The 15,183-nt window shown below is 46.2% G+C and overlaps 1 protein-coding gene across 1 annotated transcript in view; it reads left to right on the top strand.

The window, feature by feature from the left end:
- Positions 1–15,183, top strand: part of LOC139550049 (collagen alpha-1(VI) chain-like) — an 85,090-nt gene that overhangs the window by 21,877 nt on the left and 48,030 nt on the right. The window contains exons 6-18 of the mRNA XM_071360631.1: positions 272–292; positions 400–420; positions 612–656; positions 1,197–1,250; positions 2,029–2,073; positions 2,154–2,207; positions 2,444–2,542; positions 6,807–6,869; positions 6,940–7,002; positions 7,080–7,133; positions 7,242–7,277; positions 7,777–7,839; positions 8,693–8,755. Coding sequence (XP_071216732.1) covers positions 272–292; positions 400–420; positions 612–656; positions 1,197–1,250; positions 2,029–2,073; positions 2,154–2,207; positions 2,444–2,542; positions 6,807–6,869; positions 6,940–7,002; positions 7,080–7,133; positions 7,242–7,277; positions 7,777–7,839; positions 8,693–8,755 — 681 coding nt within the window. The remainder of the gene's footprint in view (positions 1–271; positions 293–399; positions 421–611; positions 657–1,196; positions 1,251–2,028; positions 2,074–2,153; positions 2,208–2,443; positions 2,543–6,806; positions 6,870–6,939; positions 7,003–7,079; positions 7,134–7,241; positions 7,278–7,776; positions 7,840–8,692; positions 8,756–15,183) is intronic.

Here is a 15,183-nt window from a genome sequence, read left to right as displayed (position 1 = left end):
CTCCTCTCCATATCTCTCCTCCTTTCCTCTCCGTATCTCTCCTCCTTTCCTCTCCTCTCCATATCTCTCCTCCTTTCCTCTCCTCTCCATATCTCTCCTCCTTTCCTCTCCTCTATGTATCACTCTCCTCCTTTCTTTTTTCCAATGCTTCTCTTCCCTTTCCACCATTCATCTATACCCTCCTCCTCTCTCCCTCTCTGCTCCCCTCCATCTCCTATCATTTTAAAGTGTAAATGAGTCTCTCTAACCTCTGATGTATTTTCTCTTACAGACCAATGAGACCAAGGATGTGGTATGTCTTGTCTACCTATGTGACATGTGTTATTTCTACAGTAATCATTACTTACATTTGTCTGTTTGTTGCCATTTATAACTGTGCTTTTTTCTATTTTTTTTCAGTGCTGTTCTTTTGACTGCAATGTAAGTAACCCCTACACCCTATGACCCCCTTATGACACCTTTATAACAGGTTGTAGTGTTCTATGAAGTCTCTCTGAGTTATACAGCGGTATGGCCCATGATGACACCTTTATAACAGGTTATAGTGTTCTACGAAGGCTCTCTGAGCGACATAGTGATATGTCACCACTGATGATGTGTTTTGTCTGCAGGCTAAAGGAGGTCCCAAAGGACCAGAAGGAGGCCTCGGCTCCAAGGTGGGACACACACACACACACACACACACACACACACACACACACACACACACACACACACACACACACACACACACACACAGACAGACAGACAGACAGACAGACAGACAGACAGACAGACAGACAGACAGACAGACAGACAGACAGACAGACAGACAGACAGACAGACAGACAGACAGACAGACAGACAGACAGACAGACAGACAGACAGACAGACAGACAGACAGACAGGCAGACAGACAGACAGACAGACAGACACAGACACAGACACACACACACACATGAAAACCGGAAGACTTGTGATTAGCTCCCCAGGTTAATGCCTAGGATTTAGCTCAGTGTGCTAACCTGATCTTCATATTAGTGTCTGATTAGCTCCCCAGGTTAATGCCTAGGATTTAGCTCAGTGTGCTACCCTGATCTTCATAGCTAGTGTCTGATTGTTGTCATTATGTATTATTGATCTTGAATTCTAATGCTCCACTCCTCTCTCCTCCTCTCTTCCTCTGTCCTCCCTCTTCCTCTCCTCTCTTCCTGCAGGGTGAAACAGGTAGACAGGGGATGCCAGGCGAGAAGGGAGACATCGGGGTAGAGGTGAGTACCTGTGAACACACACGGGTCTACTATTAACCCAAAAAATCTGCTCTGTTATTAACCTATAGAATCAGGTCTGTTATTAACCTATAGAATCAGGTCTGTTATTAACCTATAGAATCAGGTCTGTTATTAACCTATAGAATCAGGTCTGTTATTAACCTATAGAATCAGGTCTGTTATTAACCTATAGAATCAGGTCTGTGTTATTAACCTATAGAATCAGGTCTGTGTTATTAACCTATAGAATCAGGTCTGTTATTAACCTATAGAATCAGGTCTGTTATTAACCTATAGAATCAGGTCTGTTATTAACCTATAGAATCAGGTCTGTGTTATTAACCTATAGAATCAGGCCTGTTATTAACCTATAGAATCAGGTCTGTGTTATTAACCTATAGAATCAGGCCTGTTATTAACCTATAGAATCAGGTCTGTTATTAACCTATAGAATCAGGTCTGTTATTAACCTATAGAATCAGGTCTGTTATTAACCTATAGAATCAGGTCTGTGTTATTAACCTATAGAATCAGGTCTGTTATTAACCTATAGAATCAGGTCTGTGTTATTAACCTATAGAATCAGGCCTGTTATTAACCTATAGAATCAGGTCTGTTATTAACCTATAGAATCAGGTCTGTTATTAACCTATAGAATCAGGTCTGTTATTAACCTATAGAATCAGGTCTGTGTTATTAACCTATAGAATCAGGTCTGTTATTAACCTATAGAATCAGGTCTGTTATTATCTACTGATGATCCAGTCTTCTATTTCAGGGAAACTTGGGAGATCCCGGGCCCGTAGGATACCGTGGAATGAAGGTACTATTTCTCAGACACATGATACGACCATGACAGTGTCTACATCATGATCATGACGATAACTGTTGTCTCGTTTCCAGGGCGACCGAGGTGGAATAGGCATCAAGGGCGAGAGAGGCCATAAAGGCTACAAGGTACAAGGTGGATTTTATTTCACCTTTACTGTAGTTATTGAGAAATATGCTGTGTTCTCCCATTGATGGACACTCACTAAACGAACATTTTCTCTCTCTCTCTGTCTCTGTCTCTGTCTCTGTCTCTGTCTCTGTCTCTGTCTCTGTCTCTCTCTCTCTCTCTCTCTCTCTCTCTCTCTCTCTCTCTCTCTCTCTCTCTCTCTCTCTCTCTCTCTCTCTCTCTCTCTCTCTCTCAGGGAGACAAAGGACAACAGGGGACAGATGGAGTTGATGGACGTAAGGGGGATCCAGGTTTTCCTGGTCTAGCCGGCTGTAAAGGTTCCCCAGGACCTGACGTGAGTTCTCCTAGTAGTGTCTTACTTTAAACCCCAGTCCTGCGTTGGGGTTTAGGTTCTGTCTCTCTTTATATGGGTCTTCCTACAAATAAAGGGGGCAATATGTGACATCAGGTTCAATATTTCAATTTGATTTGATATACATTTAAATATGATTTTCTTGTAGCTTCACATGTGTGTAGTTACAGGAATAACAGTCTAGATGGGCACAATGAAACCATATCTCCTAGCAACAACAACACATCTACATGTCATTCTAAATGTTACAGGAAACCTGTCTCGTTGTCCTGCCGACGCTGCAGGGCTGATCAGACTGTTGGGATCTCAGGGCTGATCAGACTGTTGGGATCTCAGGGCCGATCAGACTGTTGGGATCTCAGGGCTGATCAGACTGTTGGGATCTCAGGGCCGATCAGACTGTTGGGATCTCAGGGCTGATCAGACTGTTGGGATCTCAGGGCCGATCAGACTGTTGGGATCTCAGGGCTGATCAGACTGTTGGGATCTCAGGGCCGATCAGACTGTTGGGATCTCAGGGCTGATCAGACTGTTGGGATCTCAGGGCCGATCAGACTGTTGGGATCTCAGGGCCGATCAGACTGTTGGGATCTCAGGGCCGATCAGACTGTTGGGATCTCAGGGCCGATCAGACTGTTGGGATCTCAGGGCCGATCAGACTGTTGGGATCTCAGGGCCGATCAGACTGTTGGGATCTCAGGGCCGATCAGACTGTTGGGATCTCAGGGCCGATCAGACTGTTGGGATCTCAGGGCCGATCAGACTGTTGGGATCTCAGGGCCGATCAGACTGTTGGGATCTCAGGGCCGATCAGACTGTTGGGATCTCAGGGCCGATCAGACTGTTGGGATCTCAGGGCCGATCAGACTGTTGGGATCTCAGGGCCGATCAGACTGTTGGGATCTCAGGGCCGATCAGACTGTTGGGATCTCAGGGCCGATCAGACTGTTGGGATCTCAGGGCCGATCAGACTGTTGGGATCTCAGGGCCGATCAGACTGTTGGGATCTCAGGGCCGATCAGACTGTTGGGATCTCAGGGCCGATCAGACTGTTGGGATCTCAGGGCCGATCAGACTGTTGGGATCTCAGGGCCGATCAGACTGTTGGGATCTCAGGGCCGATCAGACTGTTGGGATCTCAGGGCCGATCAGACTGTTGGGATCTCAGGGCCGATCAGACTGTTGGGATCTCAGGGCCGATCAGACTGTTGGGATCTCAGGGCCGATCAGACTGTTGGGATCTCAGGGCCGATCAGACTGTTGGGATCTCAGGGCCGATCAGACTGTTGGGATCTCAGGGCCGATCAGACTGTTGGGATCTCAGGGCCGATCAGACTGTTGGGATCTCAGGGCCGATCAGACTGTTGGGATCTCAGGGCCGATCAGACTGTTGGGATCTCAGGGCCGATCAGACTGTTGGGATCTCAGGGCCGATCAGACTGTTGGGATCTCAGGGCCGATCAGACTGTTGGGATCTCAGGGCCGATCAGACTGTTGGGATCTCAGGGCCGATCAGACTGTTGGGATCTCAGGGCCGATCAGACTGTTGGGATCTCAGGGCCGATCAGACTGTTGGGATCTCAGGGCCGATCAGACTGTTGGGATCTCAGGGCCGATCAGACTGTTGGGATCTCAGGGCCGATCAGACTGTTGGGATCTCAGGGCCGATCAGACTGTTGGGATCTCAGGGCCGATCAGACTGTTGGGATCTCAGGGCCGATCAGACTGTTGGGATCTCAGGGCCGATCAGACTGTTGGGATCTCAGGGCCGATCAGACTGTTGGGATCTCAGGGCCGATCAGACTGTTGGGATCTCAGGGCCGATCAGACTGTTGGGATCTCAGGGCCGATCAGACTGTTGGGATCTCAGGGCCGATCAGACTGTTGGGATCTCAGGGCCGATCAGACTGTTGGGATCTCAGGGCCGATCAGACTGTTGGGATCTCAGGGCCGATCAGACTGTTGGGATCTCAGGGCCGATCAGACTGTTGGGATCTCAGGGCCGATCAGACTGTTGGGATCTCAGGGCCGATCAGACTGTTGGGATCTCAGGGCCGATCAGACTGTTGGGATCTCAGGGCCGATCAGACTGTTGGGATCTCAGGGCCGATCAGACTGTTGGGATCTCAGGGCCGATCAGACTGTTGGGATCTCAGGGCCGATCAGACTGTTGGGATCTCAGGGCCGATCAGACTGTTGGGATCTCAGGGCCGATCAGACTGTTGGGATCTCAGGGCCGATCAGACTGTTGGGATCTCAGGGCCGATCAGACTGTTGGGATCTCAGGGCCGATCAGACTGTTGGGATCTCAGGGCCGATCAGACTGTTGGGATCTCAGGGCCGATCAGACTGTTGGGATCTCAGGGCCGATCAGACTGTTGGGATCTCAGGGCCGATCAGACTGTTGGGATCTCAGGGCCGATCAGACTGTTGGGATCTCAGGGCCGATCAGACTGTTGGGATCTCAGGGCCGATCAGACTGTTGGGATCTCAGGGCCGATCAGACTGTTGGGATCTCAGGGCCGATCAGACTGTTGGGATCTCAGGGCCGATCAGACTGTTGGGATCTCAGGGCCGATCAGACTGTTGGGATCTCAGGGCCGATCAGACTGTTGGGATCGCAGGGCCGATCAGACTGTTGGGATCTCAGGGCTCCTTACAGTTGTCAAATGATTCTGAATCACTCGGTAACAGCTCCTTACAGTTGTCAAATGATTCTGAATCACTCGGTAACAGCTCCTTACAGTTGTCAAATGATTCTGAATCACTTGGTAACAGCTCCTTATAGTTGTCAAATGATTCTGAATCACTCGGTAACAGCTCCTTACAGTTGTCAAATGATTCTGAATCACTCGGTAACAGCTCCTTACAGTTGTCAAATGATTCTGAATCACTTGGTAACAGCTCCTTACAGTTGTCAAATGATTCTGAATCACTCGGTAACAGCTCCTTACGGTTGTCAAATGATTCTGAATCACTCGGTAACAGCTCCTTACAGTTGTCAAATGATTCTGAATCACTCGGTAACAGAAATGTTCACTGGTACCCTAGTTTATAGAAAGACGCGTGTACAGTGTGTGTGTGTGTGTGTGTGTGTGTGTGTGTGTGTGTGTGTGTGTGTGTGTGTGTGTGTGTGTGTGTGTGTGTGTGTGTGTGTGTGTGTGTGTGTGTGTGTGTGTGTGTTTACAGTATGTTATCCCCAGGGGTTAGTTTATAAACATGCTGCCAACAGAGAATGTAAACACAGTTATTCTGATTAACAGCTTGGTCCCTCTGTCTGTCCCTCTGTCTGTCTTTCTGTCTGTCCCTCTGTCTGTCCCTCTGTCTGTCTTTCTGTCTGTCCCTCTGTCTGTCTTTCTGTCTGTCCCTCTGTCTGTCCCTCTGTCTGCCCCTCTGTCTGTCTTTCTGTCTGTCCCTCTGTCTGTCCCTCTGTCTGCCCCTCTGTCTTTCTGTCTGTCTACCTGTCTGTCCCTCTGTTTGCCCCTCTGTCTGTCTTTCTGTCTGTCCCTCTGTCTGTCTTTCTGTCTGTCCCTCTGTCTGTCCCTCTGTCTTTCTGTCTGTCCCTCCCGCTGTCTGTCCCTCTGTCTTTCCCGTTGTCTTTCTGTCTGTCCTTCTGTCTGTCCCTCTGTCCCTCTGTCTGTCCCTCTGTATGCCCCTCTGTCCCTCTGTCTGTCCCTCTTTCTTCCCCTCTGTCTTTCTGTCTGTCTACCTGTCTGTCCCTCTGTTTGTCCCTCTGTCTGTCCCTCTCTCAGTCTGTCCCTCTATCAGTCTGTCTGTCCCTCTGTCTGTCCCTCTGTCAGTCTGTCCCTCTATCAGTCTGTCTGTCCCGTTGTCTTTCTGTCTGTCCCTCTGTCTGTCCCTCTGTCAGTCTGTCCCTCTATCAGTCTGTCTGTCCCTCTGTCTTTCTGTCTGTCTACCTGTCTGTCCCTCTGTTTGTCCCTCTGTTTGTATCTCTAAGTCTGTCTGTCTGTCTGTCTGTCTGTCTGTCTGTCTGTCTGTCTGTCTGTCTGTCTGTCTGTCCCTCTGTCTGTCTTTCTGTCCCTCTGTCTGTCTTTCTGTCCCTCTGTCTGTCTTTCTGTCTGTATATCTCTGTCCCTCTGATAATCAGTAGTAGAACTGTGTGATGTAGTGAAGCTCTGCTCTACCTCAGGGGCTCTAGAACACTTGGGTTCTATTGTTCCCTGTTCTATATTCTGACTTCTATGTTCCATTGTTCCGTGTTTAAAGTAGCGTGTTCTGTTTGTAGGGCTCACAGGGAGACGGAGGACCTAAAGGAGATCCTGGTCCATACGGAACCAAAGGAGCTAAGGTACAGTAAGATAACTTCCTGTTGTACTGTTGTTACCATGGCGATGTTGACAGTGTATTTCTTGTTTCAGGGTGATCAGGGGAAAAACGGAGAACCAGGACGACCCGGTAACTACGGACCGCCCGGAACCAAGGTGTGTGTATGTGTGTGTACATGGTTGTGTTTATGTGACTCTGAATCAACTCATATTAACATGCTGTGTTCTGATAGGGTACACTGGGCCCAAAAGGAGCCAATGGGGACAAAGGACAGCGGGGTGATGATGTAAGTGATTCTAACGCCTGAGAATTATGGGAAGATTCTGTTGACAAGAAAGTGTTGATGAGGTGTTGATGACATCACGTGTGGCATCATGACTGTTGTGTGTTTCAGGGAGCACCTGGACCGGACGGCCTCCGAGGAGACAGCGTATTTACACTTTACTACTACTACGCTGCGTGTCTGTGTGTCTGTGTGTCTGTGTGTCTGTCTGTGTGTCTGTGTGTCTGTGTGTCTGTCTGTGTGTATGTGTGTGTGTATCTGTGTGTATGTGTCTGTGTGTCTGTGTATCTGTGTGTCTGTGTGTATGTGTCTGTGTGTCTGTGTGCCTGTGTGTGTGTCTGTGTGTCTGTGTCTGTGTGTCTGTGTGTCTGTGTGTCTGTGTCTGTGTATCTGTGTGTCTGTGTGTCTGTGTGTGTGTCTGTGTGCCTGTGTGTGTGTCTGTGTGTCTGTGTCTGTGTGTCTGTGTGTCTGTGTCTGTGTGTCTGTGTGTCTGTGTGTCTGTGTGTCTGTGTCTGTGTGTATGTGTGTCTGTGTGTCTGTGTGTCTGCGTCTGTATCTGTGTGTCTGTGTCTCTGTGTGTGTTTAGGATTTAGGTTTAGGATTAGGATGTGTGTGTGTGTGTTGACTTCTGTCCATTCTCCTTCAGGGCACCCCAGGAGAAAAAGGAGAACAAGGAACCCGTGGAAACAGAGGACCAAGAGGAGATTTGGTGAGTGGTGATGATGGTGATGATGAGTGATGATGATGGTGATGGTGATGATGATGATGATGGTGGTGGTGATGATGATGGTGGTGGTGATGATGATGATGGTGAGTGATGATGATGATGATGGTGATGATGAGTGATGAGTGATGATGGTGAGTGATGATGATGGTGATGGTGATCATGAGTGATGATGATGATGAGTGATGATGGTGAGTGATGATGGTGAGTGATGATGATGGTGATGGTGTCCTTGAGCAAGGCAAATGATCTGGGGCAGGGATGATTTGGGGGGGAGGGAACTCAGTCGGGGTCTCAACTTCCTGTTGACAGTTAGAATACACACGGTGACATTTATAAATGTGGTTTTGCATCAGCAGTCAATTAGCCCATGTCAGCAAAACAAAATGTGATTGGTCAATTAGTCTAGCGGCCAGCTATCTAAACTTGTAGTGGTTGAATTACCGACCGGGGTGGGGCCCATTGATCATCAGTTATCATTTTTTTTTAAACTGGAAACATTTGCCTCCCCACCCTATGGAAAAATGTGTAGAATTTCAGGAAATGAATTTTAAAACGTAAATGTTTTCTCTTGGCTGTCACGAGGGGGGCCGCTAAATGTTTTTGGGGTGGGAGTACACAGACCCACAAGCCACTGCGGCCCGTCATGACGAGTTCTGTTTTTTGTGGCCCCCAACCCCATTCAAAGTTGCCCATCCCTAATCTGGGGAGTTGAAAGCCAACCCGGTTACCAGTCTCTTTAACGCTCCACTCCATGAAGTCCGTGCAAATTACAGAAGTGGTGATGATGATGATGATGATGATGGTGTGTGTTGACTGATGTCTTCTGTCCCTTCAGGGTGACCCAGGACCTCGTGGAGATCAGGGCAGAGAGGGTTCATCTGGATCCAACGGAGAGCCTGTACGTACCAGAGTTCTCAAACAACAGTCCGTCATCGAGCGAGAGATTCTAGCGTTCATTCAGCAATAGTAGCTTACGAACTCGGTCAGCGCGGTCAGACTGAGCCGCATGAAAACATACGAAGTCGGATACTCATTCACCGTTGTCCGTTTTTGTCTGTATTTTTTTTAAATGTCAGTTACATACGAACAAAAGGCCGATATATTCTTGTTCAATGTCCGTCAACAGATGACTCCCATTATTTAACCATCGGCTCGATCCCTAATTATGGGACATCATATCTTTGTCTAAGAGCTTTAACTGGGTTGCTTAGCTATTGCATTACAGTGCAGAATGTGGTTGTATTATTTTGAATCATGTTCTCTGTGACTGCTAGCGTTACGAGAGGAAAGGGGCACAAAAGACATTTGATGTAGTTCTTTCACCCTGTAGAGAGGGAGAGTGAGTCAGAGGGGAAAGTGTGAGTCTGGAAGTTCCCGGTAAAAACAGAAGCCAAGATGGAACTCTGGCCAGATTTCCACCAGTTTCTCTCTCTCTCTCTCTCTCTCTCTCTCTCTCTCTCTCTCTCTCTCTCTCTCTCTCTCTCTCTCTCTCTCTCTCTCTGTCTCTCTGTCTGTCTGTCTGTCTGTCTGTCTGTCTGTCTGTCTGTCTGTCTGTCTGTCTGTCTGTCTGTCTGTCTGTCTGTCTGTCTGTCTGTCTGTCTGTCTGTCTGTCTGTCTGTCTGTCTCTCTGTCTGTCTGTCTGTCTGTCTCTCTCTCTCTCTCTCTCTCTCTCTCTCTCTCTCTCTCTCTCTCTCTCTCTCTCTCTCTCTCTCTCTCTCAATTCAATTCAATTCAATTGACTTTATTGACATGGCAAGTTATTATTACTTACATTGTCAAAGTATACATATCGAAAAATTTAAATAAAATATATATGTATATATATACACAAAATATATATATATTTATATTTAAATAAATGGTGGGACTAACAGTAATAATAATAGTAGTAGTGGACATGGGATTACCATTAATAACAGCTACAACAACAATATTAATCAGAACAACAATACATTAAAGCAACAGTAGTAGACCAGTGTCAACATGACTGAGAAGACACATGACCTGGTACGAAAGACAAAACAAAACTAAGCTAAATGGGAAATATTATCAACATTACTTTGCATTTTTCACTGTCTGTCCCTCAGGCTGTGGCAGGAGGACACATATTTGGCTGCCAAAACTGCACATTTTGGCTTTTCACCCAACAAATATTTGAATTTTTCTTCATCTTTTATAGTTTCAAATTCTTTGTATTGAATTATAATTTTGGGAAAGAAATATGCTCTTAGGTCTGAGTATTTGTCACAGTGTAGTAGGAAATGCACTTCTGTCTCTACCTCTCCCCTGGAGCAGAGTGAGTGTAACGGATGTGAAATTGCTAGCTAGTTAGCGGGTACGCGCTAGTAGCATTTCAATCAGTTACGTCACTTGCTCTGAGACTTTAAGTAGGGTTTCCCCTTGCTGTGCAAGGGCCGCGGCTTTTGTGGAGCGATGGGTAACGACCGTGCTTCGTGGGCAACCGTTGTTGATGTGTGCAGAGGGTCCCTGGTTCGCGCCCGTGTCGGGGCGAGGGGACGGTTTAAAGTTATACTGTTACATTGATGCTGTTGACCCGGATCACTGGTTGCTGCGGAAAAGGAGGAGGTTGAAAGGGGGGTGAGTGTAACGGATGTGAAATTGCTAGCTAGTTAGCGGGTACGCGCTAGTAGCATTTCAATCAGTTACGTCACTTGCTCTGAGACTTTAAGTAGGGTTTCCCCTTGCTGTGCAAGGGCCGCGGCTTTTGTGGAGCGATGGGTAACGACCGTGCTTCGTGGGCAACCGTTGTTGATGTGTGCAGAGGGTCCCTGGTTCGCGCCCGTGTCGGGGCGAGGGGACGGTTTAAAGTTATACTGTTACATGAGCACAGCCTGTCCTCCCTGGGCAGCCAGGTTTGTCTGTGACGACCGGTCTCTATAGCCAGACTGTGCTCACTGAGTCTGTACCTAGTCAATGTTTTCCTCAGTTTTCTATCAGTCACAGTGGTCAGATAGTCTGCCACCATGTACTGTCTGTTTAGAGCCAAATAGCATTGAAGTTTACTTTGATTTTTTGTGGTGTCTTTCCAATAGGTTATATATTTTTCTTTTTGTTTTGTGATGATTTGGTTGGGCCAGATTTTCTGAGGGCTGTCCCGAGGCTCCATGGGGTTGGTTTGGGTTGGTGAACTGAGCCTCAGAACCAGCTGGCTGAGGGGACTCTTCTCTGGTTTCATCTCTTGACATTGTAGAGCTGTGTGATGGAATGTTTTTGGGTCACTTGTTTTTAGATGGTTGTAAAATTTGATGGCTCTTTTTTCTATTCGAATGAGGAGGGGATATTGGCCCAATTCTGCCCTACATGCGTTATTTGGAGTTTTTCTTTGTACTTGCAATACAGTCTTGCAAAACTCTGCATGCAATACTTCAATTGGATGTTTGTCCCATTTAGTAAATTCATTATTAGAGAGTGGACCCCATACTTCACTGCCATATAGAGCAATTGGTTCTATAACTGATTGAAAAATTTTGAGCCAGATTCTAATTGGAATTTCAATTTTGATGTTCCTTTTAATGGCATAGAATGCTCTTCTTGCTTTGTCTCTCAGCTCATTCACAGCCATGTGAAAGCTACCTGTGTTGCTGATATTTAGTCCTAGATACAGTGGGGAGAACAAGTATTTGATACACTGACAATTTTGCAGGTTTTCCTACTTACAAAGCATGTAGAGGTCTGTAATTTTTATCATAGGTACACTTCAACTGTGAGAGAAGGAATCTAAAACAAAAATCCAGAAAATCACATTGTATGATTTTTAAGTAATTAATTTGCATTTTATTGCATGACATAAGTATTTGATACATCAGAAAAGCAGAACTGAATATTTGGTACAGAAACCTTAGTTTGCAATTACAGAGATCATACGTTTCCTGTAGTTCTTGACCAGGTTTGCACACACTGCAGCAGGGATTTTGGCCCACTCCTCCATACAGACCTTCTCCAGATCCTTCAGGTTTCGGGGCTGTCGCTGGGCAATACGGACTTTCGGCTCCCTCCAAAGATTTTCTATTGGGTTCAGGTCTGGAGACTGGCTAGGCCACTCCAGGACCTTGAGATGCTTCTTACGGAGCCACTCCTTAGTTGCCCTGGCTGTGTGTTTCGGGTCGTTGTCATGCTGGAAGACCCAGCCACGACCCATCTTCAATGCTCTTACTGAGGGAAGGAGGTTGTTGGTCAAGATCTCGCGATACATGGCCCCATCCATCCTCCCCTCAATACGGTGCAGTCGTCCTGTCCCCTTTGCAGAAAAGCATCCCCAAAGAATGATGTTTCCACCTCCATGCTTCACGGTTGGGATGGTGTTCTTGGGGTTGTACTCATCCTTCTATTCCTCCAAACACGGCGAGTGGAGTTTAGAGCAAAAAGCTCTATTTTTGTCTCATCAGACCACATGACCTTCTCCCATTCCTCCTCTGGATCATCCAGATGGTCATTGGCAAACTTCAGACGGGCCTGGACATGCGCTGGCTTGAGCAGGGGGACCTTGCGTGCGCTGCAGGATTTTAATCCATGACGGCGTAGTGTGTTACTAATGGTTTTCTTTGAGACTGTGGTCCCAGCTCTCTTCAGGTCATTGACCAGGTCCTGCCGTGTAGTTCTGGGCTGATCCCTCACATTCCTCATGATCATTGATGCCCCACGAGGTGAGATCTTGCATGGAGCCCCAGACCGAGGGTGATTGACCGTCATCTTGAACTTCTTCCATTTTCTAATAATTGTGCCAACAGTTGTTGCCTTCTCACCAAGCTGCTTGGCTATTGTCCTGTAGCCCATCCCAGCCTTGTACAGGTCTACAATTTATCCCTGATGTCCTTACACAGCTCTCTGGTCTTGGCCATTGTGGAGAGGTTGGAGTCTGTTTGATTGAGTGTGTGAACAGGTGTCTTTTATACAGGTAACGAGTTCAAACAGGTGCAGTTAATACAGGTAATGAGTGGAGAACAGGAGGGCTTCTTAAAGAAAAACTAACAGGTCTGTGAGAGCCGGAATTCTTACTGGTTGGTAGGTGATCAAATACTTATGTCATGCAATAAAATGCAAATTAATTACTTAAAAATCATACAATGTGATTTTCTGGATTTTTGTTTTAGATTCCGTCTCTCACAGTTGAAGTGTACCTATGATAAAAATGACAGACCTCTACATGCTTTGTAAGTAGGAAAACCTGCAAAATCGGCAGTGTATCAAATACTTGTTCTCCCCACTGTATGTGTAGTTTTTGGTGTGTTCTAATAGAACTGTGTCCAAATAGAATTTATATTTGTCATCCTTATTTCCGGACCTTTTTTGGAATATCATTATATTTGTTTTTTTTAGGTTAACGGTCAGAGCCCAAGTCTGACAGAACCTGTGAAGATGATCTAGGTGTTGCTGTAACCCCTCTTTAGTGGGAGACAGCAGCACCAGGTCATCTGCGTACAGCAGACACTTGATTTCAGTGTTGTGTAGGGTGATACCAGGTGCTGTCGATTCTTCTAATGTTTTTGCCAATTCATTCATGTAGATGTTAAATAATGTTGGACTTATTGGGCAGCCCTGTTTCACTCCCCGCCCCTCTCTCTCTCTCTCTTTCTCTCTCTCTCTCTCTCTCTCTCTCTCTCTCTCTCTCTCTCTCTCTCTCTCTCTCTCTCTCTCTCTCTCTCTCTCTCTCTCTCTCTCTCTCTCTCTCTCTCTCTCTCTCGCTCTCTGTCTGTCTGTCTGTCTGTCTGTCTGTCTGTCTGTCTGTCTGTCTGTCTGTCTGTCTGTCTGTCTGTCTGTCTGTCTGTCTGTCTGTCTGTCTCTCTCTCTGTCTCTCTCTCTGTCTCTCTCTCTCTCTCTCTCTCTCTCTCTCTCTCTCTCTCTCTCTCTCTCTCTCTCTCTCTCTCTCTCTCTCTCTCACTTCTGTCAATTCAATTCAATTCAATTCAATTCAATTCAATTCAAGGGGCTTTATTGGCATGGGAAACATGTGTTAACATTGCCAAAGCAAGTGAGGTAGGTAATATACAAAAGTCAAATAAACAATAAAAATGAACAGTAAACATTACACATACAGAAGTTTCAAAACAATAAAGACATTACAAATGTCATATTATATATATGCAGTGTTGTAACAATGTACAAATGGTTAAAGCACACAAGTTAAAATAAATAAACATAAATATGGGTTGTATTTACAGTGGTGTTTGTTCTTCACTGGTTGCCCTTTTCTTGTGGCAACAGGTCACAAATCTTGCTGCTGTGATGGCACACTGTGGAATTTCACCCAGTAGATATGGGAGTTTATCAAAATTGGATTTGTTTTCGAATTCTTTGTGGATCTGTGTAATCTGAGGGAAATATGTCTCTCTAATATGGTCATACATTGGGCAGGAGGTTAGGAAGTGCAGCTCAGTTTCCACCTCATTTTGTGGGCAGTGTGCACATAGCCTGTCTTCTCTTGAGAGCCATGTCTGCCTACGGCGGCCTTTCTCAATAGCAAGGCTATGCTCACTGAGTCTGTACATAGTCAAAGCTTTCCTTAAGTTTGGGTCAGTCACAGTGGTCAGGTATTCTGCCACTGTGTACTCTCTGTTTAGGGCCAAATAGCATTCTAGTTTGCTCTGTTTTTTTGTTAATTCTTTCCAATGTGTCAAGTAATTATCTTTTTGTTTTCTCATGATTTGGTTGGGTCTAATTGTGCTGTTGTCCTGGGGCTCTGTGGGGTGTGTTTGTGTTTGTGAACAGAGCCCTAGGACCAGCTTGCTTAGGGGACTCTTCTCCAGGTTCATCTCTCTGTAGGTGATGGCTTTGTTATGGAAGGTTTGGGAATCGCTTCCTTTTAGGTGGTTGTAGAATTTAACGGCTCTTTTCTGGATTTTGATAATTAGTGGGTATCGGCCTAATTCTGCTCTGCATGCATTATTTGGTGTTCTACGTTGTACACGGAGGATATTTTTGCAGAATTCTGCATGCAGAGTCTCAATTTGGTGTTTGTCCCATTTTGTGAAATCTTGGTTGGTGAGCGGACCCCAGACCTCACAACCATAAAGGGCAATGGGCTCTATGACTGATTCAAGTATTTTTAGCCAGATCCTAATTGGTATGTTGAAATTTATGTTCCTTTTGATGGCATAGAAGGCCCTTCTTGCCTTGTCTCTCAGATCGTTCACAGCTTTGTGGAAGTTACCTGTGGTGCTGATGTTTAGGCCGAGGTATGTATAGTTTTTTGTGTGCTCTAGGGCAACGGTGTCTAGATGGAATTTGTGAATTTCTGTCTCTCTCTCTCTCTCTCTTTCTCTCTCTCTCTCTCTCTCTCTCTGTCTGTCTGTCTGTCTGTCTGTCTCT

The sequence above is a fragment of the Salvelinus alpinus genome, chromosome 23 (genome assembly GCF_045679555.1).
Source record: "Salvelinus alpinus chromosome 23, SLU_Salpinus.1, whole genome shotgun sequence".
Classification (NCBI taxonomy): Eukaryota; Metazoa; Chordata; class Actinopteri; order Salmoniformes; family Salmonidae; genus Salvelinus; species Salvelinus alpinus.
This window is presented reverse-complemented; position numbering and strand designations above follow the sequence as displayed.